The sequence below is a fragment of the Mytilus californianus genome, unplaced genomic scaffold (genome assembly GCF_021869535.1).
Source record: "Mytilus californianus isolate M0D057914Y unplaced genomic scaffold, xbMytCali1.0.p SCAF_3, whole genome shotgun sequence".
Lineage (NCBI taxonomy): Eukaryota > Metazoa > Mollusca > Bivalvia > Mytilida > Mytilidae > Mytilus > Mytilus californianus.
The window spans coordinates 98,582,391-98,597,271 of record NW_026262679.1 but is presented as its reverse complement, the minus strand read 5'-3'; the positions used below and the strand labels follow the sequence as shown (position 1 = coordinate 98,597,271).

General features: G+C 33.4%; 1 protein-coding gene across 1 annotated transcript in view; it reads right to left on the bottom strand.

Annotated features, from left to right (window-relative positions):
* LOC127735513 (cartilage oligomeric matrix protein-like) overlaps positions 1-14,881 on the bottom strand; it is a 45,862-nt gene that overhangs the window by 26,352 nt on the left and 4,629 nt on the right. The window contains exons 2-14 of the mRNA XM_052245694.1: positions 13,585-13,755; positions 12,478-12,692; positions 11,480-11,804; positions 10,696-10,781; positions 9,747-9,816; positions 9,218-9,397; positions 7,806-8,536; positions 6,907-7,044; positions 6,180-6,254; positions 5,494-5,649; positions 5,156-5,260; positions 4,561-4,668; positions 3,135-3,300 (exon numbers count right to left, since the gene is read on the bottom strand). Of these exons, the coding sequence (XP_052101654.1) occupies positions 3,135-3,300; positions 4,561-4,668; positions 5,156-5,260; positions 5,494-5,649; positions 6,180-6,254; positions 6,907-7,044; positions 7,806-8,536; positions 9,218-9,397; positions 9,747-9,816; positions 10,696-10,781; positions 11,480-11,804; positions 12,478-12,692; positions 13,585-13,755 (2,526 nt within the window). The remainder of the gene's footprint in view (positions 1-3,134; positions 3,301-4,560; positions 4,669-5,155; positions 5,261-5,493; positions 5,650-6,179; positions 6,255-6,906; positions 7,045-7,805; positions 8,537-9,217; positions 9,398-9,746; positions 9,817-10,695; positions 10,782-11,479; positions 11,805-12,477; positions 12,693-13,584; positions 13,756-14,881) is intronic.

Sequence of the window (14,881 nt, the reverse complement as noted above, 5' to 3'; positions counted from 1 at the left end):
CATCTATTTCTTACAAAATGAAGAGAAAGCATGAACAAATTTCAAATTGTTCGAAAAATATGGAGAAATTTAACAAAACAACAGTTATTCGATTTTTTCGAATGTGAATTTAAGAATGGATGTAATTTAGGTAATTCTCAGTTCAGAATCTTAGGTCCTTTGGAGGTCGGTTCAAACCCATTTTTCTATGATTCAGTGTGGATTCAAATTAATATAATAATATTGAAGAACTATATAGTAATTTGAAGGATACATCTACAAAATAAAGACAAAATTGAAACTTGTGTCTGACTCATAAATAAACGTAGGGAAAAAACTGTCAAAATAGGTGAAATTTGGGTACCCTCCGTTGAGCAATTTGGAAATTTTTAACAAACTAAGGTTTTAATTCTTTCGGGCAAAGTTGTCTTTAGATGGATTTGGCTATTCTTTTAAAATATGTCTCTTTTTGGTCCTCAATGACTTATCAGGTGTTCAACTACTTATAAATCGTTGGCTTCGAAATGTTTAGGGTTTGAGCGTATCTAATGAAAATACATCCAGAAAAGCATATAGTGCACACCAAATTTATAACGTGTTATTTTCAATTTCCACTCTTCACACAACCTTTTTTGTCGGATCATATCTCATAGTAATCACCTTGATCCATAAATAAAATTAAAAGGTTCATTCTAACGTTGGGTACAATTCATATAGGTTTGTTTAACTGAGATTCATTTAAAAAAATAGATTTATGGAAAGGGCGCCAACTCCTGCTTGAAAAAACGTAAACGTTCATGTTTTGCTATTGGAACCCCCAAATAATTTAGATAAATGCCAATGCTCATGTGTTATGAAAAATCTGGGTAAAATCACAAGAATCCGTCTATGCACTTTGTTAGAAGGAAACACTTAGAATGAGGCTGTCCTACTTTTCAGCGTACTGTTTTGTTAGCTCACCTGACCTGAAAGGTCAAGTGAGCTTTTCTCATCACTTTGCGTCCGTCGTCCTGCGTCCGTAAACTTTTACAAAAATCTTCTCCTCTGAAACTACTGGGCCAAATGCACCCAAACTTAAACACAATCATCATTCAAGTATCTAGTTTAAAAAATGTGTCCGATGACCCCGCCAACCTACCAAGATGGTCGCCATTGCTAAAAATAGAACATAGGGGTAAAATGCATTTTTTGGCTTATAACTCAAAAACCAAAGCATTAAGAGCAAATCTGACGTGGGGTAAAATTGTTCATCAGGTCAAGATCTATCTGCCCTGAAATTTTCAGATGAATCGAACAACCTGTTATTGGGTTGCTGCCCCTGAATTGGTAATTTTAAGGAAATTTTGCTGCTTTTGGTTATTATCTTGAATATTATTATAGATAGAGATAAACTGTAAACAGCAATAATGTTCAGCAAAGTAAGATTTACAAATAAGTCAATATAACCGAAATGGTCAGTTGACCCCTTTAGGAGTATTAGCCCTTTATAGTCAATTTTTAACCATTTTTCGTAAATCTTAGTAATCTTTTACAAAAATCTTCTCCTCTGAAACAACTGGGCCAAATTAAACCAAACTTGGCCACAATCATCATTGGGGTATCTAGTTTAAAAAATGTGTGGCGTGACCCGGCCAACCAACCAAGATGGCCGCCACAGCTAAAAATAAAACATAGGGGTAAAATGCAGTTTTTGGCTTATAACTCAAAAACCAAAGCATTTAGAGCAAATCTGACATGAAGTAAAATTGTTTATAAGGTCAAGATCTATCTGCCCTGAAATTTTCAGATGAATCGAACAACCTGTTGTTGGGTTGCTGCCCCTGAATTGGTAATTTTAAGGAAATTTTGCTGTTTTTGGTTATTATCTTGAATATTATTATAGATAGAGATAAACTGTAAACAGCAATTATGTTCAGCAAAGTAAGATTAACAAATAAGTCAACATGACTGAAATGGTCAGTTGACCCCTTTAGGAGTTATTGCCCTTTATAGTCAATTTTTAACAATTTTTCGTAAATCTTGGTAATCTTTTACAAAAATCTTCTCCTCTGAAACTACGTGGCCAAATTAAACCAAACTTGGCCACAATCATCATTTGGTTATCTAGTTTTAAAAATGTGTGGCGTGACCTGGTCAACCAACCAAGATGGCCGCCACGGCTAAAAATAGAACATGGGGGTAAAATTCAGTTTTTGGCTTTTAACTCAAAAACCAAAGCATTTAAAGCAAATCTGACATGAAGTAAAATTGTTCATCATGTCAAGATCTATCTGCCCTGAAATTTTCAGATCAATCGGACAACCCGTTGTTGGGTTGCTGCCCCTGAATTGGTAATTTTAAGGTAATTTTGCTGTTTTTGGTTATTATCTTGAATATTATTATAGATAGAGATAAACTGTAAAAAACAATAAATGTCGGCAAAGTAAGATCTACAAATAAGTCAACATGACCGAAATTGTCAGTTGACCCCTTTAGGAGTTATTGCCCTTTATAGTCAATTTTTAACCATTTTTTCGTAAATCTTAGTAATCTTTTACAAAAATCTTCTCCTCTGAAACTACTGGGCCAAGTTAATTATAGATAGAGATAATTGTAAGCAGGAAAAATGTTCAGTAAATTAAGATGTACAAACACATCACCATCACCAAAACACAATTTTGTCATGAATCCATCTGCGTCCTTTGTTTAATATTCACATAGACCAAGGTGAGCAACACAGGCTCTTTAGAGCCTCTAGTTTTTATGCAACCAACAAATTATTTGGCTGAAATAATGATAAAAGACGACACACATTCTATAATTTCATGGACATCCATTCAGGAAAAAATACATTCACAGTTGGTTAAGGAGGAGATACAGACGAATACATTGACGTGGCCTTAGTATGAACGGACATCTCGTTACTTGAATGAGATCTAACGATTACGTAGAAGACAAATTCAAAATGGACATTAACAAGCGGATGACAACAATTTCCCGTATATTTTCTAATATTTTTTTTCAAGTAACATGCTGATTTTGAGTATGCTCATAAGTTTATCTGCAAACACGAAATAAACCCATCTCAAAAGCAATAATACAATTGCATTGAAAATTCTCTGTCGTTGTACATCTTAAATTTGAAACACTCAAATTAGATTTATGGAGTATAATACCATCATTGTCTATATCAGAATCGCAGGCATCACCGTAACCGTCCTGATCAGTATCTATCTGATCTGGATTAGACAGAGAAGGACAGTTGTCACATGCATCGCCGTATTTATCTTCGTCATTTCCTATGTGTTCTTGGTCAGGGTTCACAACAAATTCACAATTATCCTGAAAGTTAAATAATATATTTTTACAGATTTGTTACGTTTGGTGGACGTTTTTTTCAACGGACAGTCGACATTCACATAACAGCCATATGTGATTATCTTCTTGTCGAGTTGTTCCTGTATTGGTATAATCGGGATTATGAAGAAAAATCAAACGAAGCTAACATTTTCCTTTAATTTAACGGTATATACTCTTTAGACGATGTCATGTTACTTAATAATAGTAATTCAAATTTATGTGACTTTGCTGATCGATTGAACTTCATATAAAGAATTCTAAAGATACTGTTAAGTCTGATTCATATCAGCATTACATCTAGAAATTGACAATAAAAATCAATTGAGAACTAAATTATGCGACAAAACACATAACTTTTTTTATATTGCGAGTTTTCCTTTTCTGTATAACATCATTCTATCAGCACCTGCATAACCATAGGAAACTTCTTTATCCCTTCGGGTGTTTCATGGACGTTAAACGTTGAGAAATATCCGTACCAGAGATGATCACCACGGTTGCTTTCCAATGGTAACCATTCCCCACCCCCTCCCCATTATCCCTCAATGGTGACATCTCTAATTTCGACTTAAAACCGAACAGTTTTTACTCAAAATGAGCAGCACGACGGATGCTACTAGTTGAATAGCAACTATTCAAACTGGAGAAACTGAGTTTTACCCAAGCTTTAGTTCGCCTAATTTTTAGTTTACTGTATCGTATTTTGTGGACTGTTTGTTGTATGTCGTAAAGTTGTTTTTCTTTTGACCATGAAGTTGTCTGTTTTTTTGTTGTAAATTTCCGTTGATATGCTGTCCATATTTACTATAGAAATGCATAAAAATATGACTGTATCTAATACAAAATGTATGTCATTTTAGAAAACTAAACGTTGGAACTACGGTAATCTGCAAGTTAAACGACCTATCTAAAAATATTGAGTAGCAGAAGATTAACGTTTGGCTGCACTGTAAATCCATTGTTTGTCTAGCTCCTCACCACATATAAGTTCGATAAAACACCAGACGTTGGACATAACGTTTTTGGAAGAAGAAGAAACTAGAAAGATTTTAAAGATTGTCTACACGTCCAATACAACTTTTTGATTGTTATTGAGTTGTTTATAGGTTAAACTTGGTTTCTACCTTGGGTAGGATTCAGAATACCGGTTTTTTCATGCTGAGTATTTCTTTTAGTCAATGCTTGGATGATTCTGCCTGAGATTAAGGATACATTAGACTTTCCAGAAATGAAAATACTTACTGGTGAATTTGGTATCCCGTCATTATCTATATCATCATCACAAGCATCACCTACACCGTCCATGTCCGTATCTTCTTGTCCACTGTTTGGAATTACACGACAGTTGTCCTAAATGAGAAGAAACGAAAAAAAGTTAGATTGTAAACGAAAAAAAATGGAAAAATTATTGAGAACTATTAGCAACACTCTTTAGTTTTCTGTGTTGTGTCATCTGTACTATCATTTGTCTGTTTGTCTTTTTATTTTTGGCCATGGCGTTGTCAGTTTGTTTTCGATCTATGAGTTTGACTGTCCCTCTGGTATCTTTCGTCCCTCTTTTAAATGTAATACAGCCAATCCAGGTAAGACAGAAACGAAAAAATCTTTGACAAAACAAATACTTACAAGATGTCAAGAAATTTAATCAGATACATAATACTATATAAGATTAATGCTTCTGAACCATAGATAGAAAGTGTGATTGATTAAGTGTTGCTTGCATAACGTCCAGTTGCATTGAGAGAAAGAGGAAATTTTGAAAGTCAGAAGCAGTTGAAAGCTTGAACCAGATGAATCTCTTTTCTTGTCCTTTCAAGCATTCATGTACTTTACATACCCGTAAACATCTAGAGCCAGAACAATCAAGTGGTTTGTCTGGAACACCGTCAATGTCAAAATCGTCTCCACATATGTATCCATCACCAGCGAAACCAATATTACACTGCAAAAAAAATATTTTAGAATTCATTAAAAGTGTGACCGTTTCTGAAGTGTTGTACTATTTAAATTTGAAGTAAATTTCATCGTAGTACTTACAAATTATGCAATTCATAATACAGGCTAAAAAGATAATAATATGTGTGTAAAACAAAGTTGAAAAATTAAAAAGCTGGTTAAAATAAAATGACAAATTGCATGATAACAAGTATGAAAAGAAATGTAGACTATTATTACTTGACAGAAGAATCCTGCTTTACGTTGGTGTTTTATACATCTGGCATTGATATCACATTCAGATTCCTGGTCAGGACATTTTGTTCCAAGTTTCTTACAGCCATCCGTCTGGTTTCCATAGTAACCATCAATACAAGGTCCACATATAAATGAGCCCTAAAATTACTTTCAACATGATCTGTTATGTATATAATGTAATGCAATGCTTATTAGTTTCTATCAGAAATAAGCATTTTATAGCTGCTAACTTCTACTTCATTTGGTCTCTGGTGGAGAGCTGGAATTACGGTTATAGTTTTTAAAACAGAAACCGCCGAACTTCTAAATCAACCATTCTAATGCTACACATATTAGATTTTCAAATGCACTTATCGGGATTGTCAATCGTCTACTATCAGTTCTCACATCAGGGGGAAAGGAATCAGACTATACAAAATAGACATTCAAAACTCATAAGTCGAAGGGAAAATGATAACGCCATGGTCAGTCGTCCAAAGAAGGTGTTAGATGTTCTGTTTGACGTGATTTCATATCATACGTTTTTACAAGTACTAGTATGACATGAAAGAATGATTTTTCCGGCAGGATGGTGGCCATTGTCTGATGAAGTAGTAGAATTGTCTGTGTTTATTTAATCGTATAAGTTTGAGTTATAGTGAAGAAGAGAGAAAAAAGACAATACTCACAACAGTATTTTGACACACAGAAAAGTTTACACATCCACCATTATCGATACTGCATTCGTCAAAATCTGAACATATCTGTAAAATAGATATATGCTATGAAATGACATAAAAAATACTTACTTTTGTTGCCTTTTGTAACATTATTGTCGTCTCATTGATGTTTTATCCCCTGTTTTCATGTATCTACTTTTTTCGTATTAACCTTGTTAAAAAACAAAATCTCAATTTCAACGATAAAACGAACTTAAATAAGTGCATTATGGTAAAGCAAGAGTCCCACAGATGAAAAGTGACAAGAGCACTTTAATTTTCACTCAAATGTTTAAATTGGAAAGTTGGTGAAATATAGCTGAATCTGAAAAATAAAGATTCTCAACAACCACATTTGAAAGGCAGTATGTAGATACAATTAAGATAGATTGTCGGTTCATATTCAGCTGATTTTGAAGATACACGCTCTAAATTTGCCACTTTTGTCAAAAGTTTTTTTTTTTTTTTTGCAATCTGTGTATTTACATATACTAATCAGAAGTATGCCACAATCTTTTCAGGGTCCGAAAATACACACATGATACTGTTTTAGTACAAATAGGACAGATTTATTTTTATGATCTATTTCTTTTCTATACGTTAATGATAACAATTACTGTAACAGTAAACATTTTTCGATGTATTTTCTTTTCTGCTATAATACCATTAAAACAAAGGAATAATCCAAAATATATACCTGTTTTGTTGTGGTGTCGTTTAATCCAACTCCTTTCACAGTGGACCCAGTATAACCAGATGGGCACTCTGTACAACGGAATCCTGGTTCCAAGTTGACACAACTGGACATATTGCTGCATGGATTGGACAGTTCACACTGATCCATAAAAATAAAGTTAAAAAGTATGACTATCATCGTGTAATACTAAGATTAATAAATGGAACCTATACAATACTGTGCACAAAGACCTTAAAACTGGCATTTCTACTTTCCGGAAAGTCCAAAGCATTTGCTTATTAGGAGTAAAGGGCAAAAATGGATGTGTTCAAAGGTGGCACAATTCGTCGTCATGACAAGCAACACAACCAATGACTTAAAAATGAAATTGCTATGTGGTGTTCAGTCATTTCATTTGATTCACTGCTGTTTAATAAATACAAGGGTCGGTGTAGTTAAAAGATTGTGAGTGTATTTATCTATAGTCTTTAATTTTGTGAGTTTTCATGGAGTATCTGTACTTTTGTCATTGTTGACATATAGGAGCCCAACGATGTCTATTTTTAATTTATTTTGATAATCTCAATAGATTGTTTCATATTTTAATTGTCTTTTAGTATTATTTTAAACCAGAGAAAGATCATAAAGGATTTAGACTCCAGACATTTTACGGTAATACCGACAGAAATCATGAGAATAAGCGTACCCGATATGCGAGTTTCTCGAGATTTGTCTTTTATCTACATGAAATAATAGTCTGTGATTTTCGAGCAAGAACGGAAGAGTACACTAAGTTAAATGTGTTTTACCGATATAAAAAAGTCTACCTCATAATTTAATCCAATAAAAATAAAGTTTGAATATATAGCCACCCTATATCTATCTTGGTTATAATTTTGAAAAATATTTCATTAACAGACCTCATCTATGTCTGAACAGTGGGTACCATTTCCTTCGAAACCTGGCGGGCAGTTCCCACAAACATATCCATCTATGATATCCTCGCATGTTACATCAGGGAAACAAGGACTGGAACTGCAAGTAACAGGAAGTGAAATACAGCCATCCACTGTCCCGTTCCCAGTCATCCCACTTGGACATGGGCCGCACTGGTAACCATCCTCTGTATTTGTACACACTGATCCTTCAAAACATGGCAGAGACGAGCAAGTAATAATTATTGTGGTACATTCATTTTTCAAACCAGTTCCGGTTTTACCAGACGGGCATGTACCACATGTAAATCCAGTCTCTGTTTCAGAGCATTCTACCCCGTCATAACAAGGATCTGAATTACACGATGGCTTGCATCCATTCCTTTCACCGTTACCTATCATTCCTTCTGGGCAAGGACTGCATTCATATCCAGTCTTTGTGTCCTTGCACAGAACTCCCTCAAAGCATGGATTTGTATTACAACCAATGATTATTTTTTTGCATCCATCTTTGCTTCCATTCCCGGAAAACCCGACGGGGCAGTGCCCACATGTATGTCCTGATTTTGTATCTGTACAAGATACATTTTCAAAACATGGATTTTTGTCACATTTTATTTCAGGTAATTTGCACCCGTTCTTTGTTCCATCGCCTTCCATCCCAGATGGGCATTTTCCACATTTATAGCCTTTCCTGGTATTTGTGCATGTGACACCTTCAATATACGAAAGAAATGTTTTACAATACACTTCTGTTATCAATGATAAAGAATAAGGTGACACGAGAAAAGAGAAAGGAAACGCATGTATATACTTTTATTAAGGACAAATTCAATATCTGCTGGAAAAAAAACAAGTAAGGAAAATCTTATATATTCGTAATTCCTTTGAATGTAGTCTTACGTGAAAAACGTTTTTACTAATTGTTGTGAATTGATTTTTATGCCTTTTTCCTTTTGTTTTATTTGATTTGCACTTTTGTTTCGTGTTTGCCTGGTTACAATCCTAATTGTTTTTTGTATTTTAACCAATAAAGTGGTTGCCTTGTCTTTAGTTTAAGTGTCATGTTATTTCTGTAAATACAACAGTTACTTGGAAACGTTTTAACAAATTAGGTAAAGAAACCCATAACTGCTAAACACGATAAGCTTTGGTCATTATTTTTTTCTCAAACTTTTTATTTACTCATTTGTAGGGTACGTTTATTTTCTTTGTTTAAATTACTTTGCTACTATCATATTTTAGTTTGTTCGTTTTTTTGTTTTGTTTTTTTTACTTATACAGGACATGTTAAACACTACACCGCTCTCGCTGTTGGTACAACTATATGAGTTCATTTGGTCGACATTCATATACAATTTTATCTTTTTAAGTTGCAAAATAATTTTATTGTATACCTTTAAAACAAGGCTGCAGTTTACAGTTAGGCCGCAGTACACACTTTTTACCGTTTCCTTTGAAACCAGGAGGACATTTTCCGCATTTAAACCCTCTCTTGGTGTTTCTACAGGACACTTCTTTAGAGCATGGATTATCAGCACATGTTAACTTCTTTAAAGTAAGCTGGTCCCTTGGAGCTTCAAATTACAGAAAATATTGAGGAGGTTTATGAGATCTAATATATACATATTTATAATCCTTATGGTATGTATATATATAAACTATGCTGGATAATTACTCTGTTCGGTGTAGGTAGAAATGCAGATATTCACATGATGTTAAAGAGCTGTTGCAATGACAGTTTTGAAGGAAAATAATATTCTACCATTACATTTATAAATCAAATCATTTAATGGGTTATTTAACAATAGTCCCGTGTTAATAACTCATGGAAATTCAGCTTAAAGTACAAGTTAATTGGATATGAAAGGTATCTTTACATTATTGCAGTTTTTCATGTATTCAGCATATGCTATAGCTGCTCACCTCGCTCTGACAGTACAGTACACATATCACATTTGTTAATACTTTCCCGAAGAGATCGCGTTTCAGCTGCCTGAAATGGATATAGTGCTAAATAATGATAGTCTATTATCTTCCGCGAATCTTGTATATGATTGATTTTTAAAAATAACTAAAATAACTATTTGCTAATTATGTTCCTACGCATTAATACAATAAACACAATTCATATAACAATGAAAACACAATACAGTTTTAATTTTACTATATCAAAATAGTTTTTAATTATTATTTAAGTTACATTTGTATTTAGTTTTTGTGATGTTTTATTATTTTATTAAATCCAAATGTTCTTGCTGATTCAGGAATGAAACTGTGGAATGGGCTATGGATTTAATGTATTGATTATTGTTATAATGAACAGCGTAAATGCAAAGCAAAATAATCAAATTTGGTTCTTTGAAACTAGAGCTGAACATTAGGCGACACGAACATTACTGATTTGTGACTCGGAGTTTAATGGTACAGCAATAGTCTTATCTTTTGAATGTATAATCGAACGCTGATTGTAGATTTAAGTTCAAGAACAAAAAAAGAAATAAAAAACGATTTTATTAAAGAAAAGTCTAAAAGGTCAAGCTATTAATAAAAATTCTTAATAAAAAGATGTTAATGCAAATTCTGTTACCAATCCTCCAGTTTTATAATGCATGTACTACATAACCCTCTTAAACCTGACGAGTAACAGTCAAAATATTTTACATAGTAAGTGCATGTCTATTTTTGATTTTCTGAACATGCTTGTGGTCACGTATTTACACACGAAATATGGCATGCATTAAACCATTACCAGCTCGTAAATGGTGTAAACATATTGGTATATTGGACATCAGAGTTTAGGTATACTGAACATTTCTAGAAATTTATTATTGAAATTATTTGACAGAAATAGATAGTAAACATATGTTGACACCTGTTTTTTAATTTCCTCTTGTAGCGACTTCACTGAAGTCGTCAATTCTTTCAAAGCCTCTGTCAGCAGATTGTTGACGTCCTGAACTAAAAAATGTAAAAAAAAAAACAAATCACAACTGTTAACTCTGATATATTCCTAAATAGGAGTACGCGAGTCTCCAAATAACATGTATGACACCTATGCCTTTCTGCCTCCAGTTCGATTTGCTTACAACTATGACAACTATATAGACCAGTGCTTGTTATACCTTGATGTTTCACAGAGAATGCAGTACTTATAGTTCAGTATTACCACAATTGGCATAAATGAATGCGACCATATGGAAAGCGCCAGAAACGGTTTCAAGGAGGAGCGAAAAGTAAATATCATACACACATAATCAAACAGAAAATGTTTACACTGAAACATGTTTTACATCCACATCGTTATAAAAAAATATGTATAGAGATTAAGACAGAAAGGCACCTACTGATACGTAATTAGCCACTCATCAGAAAAATGGTAGCGAACCCATTTATATTCTAATTAAGTTTGTTTAGACCATATGTTAAACTCTAGATATACTTTGGTGCAATGTGCAGGTGCGGATCCAGCCATTTAAAAGTAATAGGAGGGGGTGTTTCCAACTCCCGTAACGCCATGAAATATTCACAAAATTAAAAAATGAATCGATAAAAATTTTGGGTTCCAACGCCCCCGCCATTGCTGTGTCATTGGTTTACTGTCTCATTGGCGCATGCGCAACATTTCTTTTTTTTCAAAATTAACTTTTAATATTTACAATGATTGACAGTTTCCGTGTCTGTCTTATAACCATGACCGCCATTTGTCTGTTTATCTGGACCTTTGACTACATTGATTTCCACTCCCCTAAATTCACTGGCAGGTATTACGTTAGAAACTACATTCTGTTGCCCTTTAATCGGAATTCTTCCCTTTTCTGGTACAGTTATTACGTGTGGTGAACGTTGTTGGGATTTTGGAAGTGGCAAAAATGGTCTTTGGGACGGTCTTGTGAACGATGGTTGTTGTGTATTACAGTGCTGTCTCTTTAACATCGTGTGAATGTCTGCATTCCAGTAGAAGTTAAATTCATCTTGTTTCTTCTGAAATAATTAATTGGAAAATATGAAATATGAGTTTGACTGTCCCTATGGTATCTTTCGTCCCTCTGTTAAACAGAATTTGTCGTTTCTTCACTAACAATTAATATTTATCAAAGGAAAAACACCGTCAGCGTTAACCTGATTAATGAATTCCTTAGTATGCTTTAAATTGTTATTTTAGCACCGTAATCAGTGCTCCATTGACCGTAGTTCGAAGAAGCTATACTACTGACCTCATTTTTACTTGATTGGTATTAGTTTTTTTTTACATTGTATACTGTTATAATGATAATAACTTATTGATACTGATTAAAAGCATCTGGTAAATGATTTATTATGTATATTTAAAACCTGCATATGGTAGAAATAGTGTATAAACTACCCATGTTGACAAGTAACAAATCCCTAATAACCATTAATTACAGAAAAAACAGGTAAGATCATATATCTGCACAGCTGATAAAACAGAATTCTTCAGAAGCAACTGCATGTTTAAATGATGAAATTCAATTATATCAACAGAATTAAGCTGCTGGAAAGAATACAAGATCAATGTCAATTAAGTATCACAATCCCTGCTTTTTGGCGCTTCCACACATTGTTATAGTCATTTTAAAAGAATGCAGAAAATTAAATCATTTTTAGATGCATGTCTGTAAAATTATAAACTTACAATTTTTTGTTTACCATACAACATTGCTTTAAATGGTAATTTTGACCTGGTTTGACCTTGACGCACACAATTTACGTAGAGATCAGCAACATTTCGCCGTCGAAAAAGATTGTGAAAATGAACGATCATCTTAATTCCATCAGTAGTTTTCAGCAATGGTGTTTGGAATGTCAAGGAATCATCGCCAACAGCTCGTGAAGACGATCTGATGATAACTGAAAAAGACCAGTAGGAATATTTATCGATCATGTCTTTTGAATAAAGAGCGTAATTACTTTGTTGAAGAAACCTTTCGTTGACTGATGAGTTACGGCAAGATTATATTGTCCCGATCCTTGCCTCATGTAGATTTTGTATTCACTAAAATATTGTCTACACTACAACAACTATTGACTTTTTTATGCTAATGAGCAACAATCCCTCAAAAGAGTAATCATTTGATAGTGCTAAAAAAAACTTCTTAGCTGAGTCTTCTAACTTAAAATGGCAGAAATTTAAAGAAAATGGAACAACTAACTTCTTCATATTTTAATATTTTAATTTCGGGTTTTAAAAAAGTTAGTAGCCTTAAGCTTGTGTCCACTGAGTTTTCATAGGTTTTTATCTTTCAGTAAATCAAGTTAGGCTACTCATCTTTTGAAAAATTTGCTGCATTTATCGTGAATATATGCCATTTTAAGTATAAAATGTGTATGAACAAAAACTAGTTTTTAACACTAGAAAAGTAACTCATTTGGGGGATTGTTACTCAGTTTGGGACTAGTCCCCATTTGCGGGTTGTCCCCAACCTGTGTAATGGAAAGTCAAACTTTGAAGGTCAAAAGTTTTTTCTACCTTTTCATCATCATTTAATAAATTCTATGTCTTTAAATACATCAGTAACGCTTCATTTTTTTGTAATACATTTGTTTTTGTTAAGATAATTGCATGCCTTATCTTTACTTCAATAATGAATTAATTTTACTATTCGGTGTTCAGATCATTGTTGACTATTATGGTTTTCTGATTTTGAACTAACATTACATTGTAAGTCACATTTTCATGATAAGAATAATAAATACCATCTGATGCTTATTAAAATAAAATACACTCCATTGTTTGTGTTACCTTGATTTACATTAAAATCTATATACACTGCAAACTGTGTCCCTGCAACAAAATCCTGTCCACTAAACAGGAAAGTAACACCAGACCTCTGGACACTGGAAGGGGTTAATTCTCCACTCAGGAATACATCGCCCGATCTTGCAAATACTTCGTACAGTTCATTATCAGCAGCTAGAAATATACATAGGGAGATTTAACAAGTTAAAAAAAAAGTTTTATGAATGTGCACATTAGCGACATCTAAACATATTATCTTAAGGTCACAATTGTCCTTTGGTTAGTTAATGGCGCCCGAGTAGAAACGAGAGGATACAAATGGGGCCAAAGTTACAGAAATGTGAAAATAAAGAGATTTAGTGAGACAACTACCAAGCCAAGATCAAAGGTGCTTTACTCGTCATGTAAGCCGAGACAGTGATGTAACAGCACAACATAAGAACAGACTGTACAAATAATTTGGAAAGGGCTTGACTCAACAGATCGGCACAATGCACAAAAAACTAACAGAAAGACCAAAAAAATACACAGACACATTAATTGAGCACAAACAGTTTAACATGCTTAATCAATAAGTCAATTAGGCGAAACAAAATTTAAAGAAGAATTCCCAAAATTGTTTGCTTTATAAATGATAAAACAACAAAATTGACACAAGCGGTAATAAAATTATATATTTTCAGAGATCAAGATTTCAAAATTTATTAAACAATGATAATAATGACAATTAACTCATTGTTTAGGATATACATTTGAATCAGATGTTATGATACAAATGATTTAAACAATGGTACAAAGAGCCATAAAAAATCTAGTACAATTTAAAATAACTCTGTATCTAGAATTTGTATTCGATGGTAGTATAGGGTCGTTGTGGATTTTTTCCTAGTCTGTGCGTCCTTCTGTTAGTCCGTCTAGTATCAGGTTACAAATTTTGGTCAAGGTATTTTACCACGAAGTTGTGGTCAACTTGGAAGTTCTTTCTAAGTTACATATCAAATTATGGTTTTGACCCGGATTTTATTGTTCACCGAACATAGAAATGAGGTAGTATGCTCAGGTTTAAGTTTTTGGTTGAGGTAGTTTACCATTGAAACTGGGTACACATGATCATTGCCGTGAGTCAAACTTGCAATTTTATGGTAAGTTACGATTTTGACCCCGATTTCACAACTCACTGAACATGGATATATGATAGTGCAAATTATAAAAATAAGAAGACGTTGTATGATAGCCAATGAGGCAACTCGATCTCCACCAGAGACAAAATGAAGTAGAAGTTAACAATTATAGTACATTC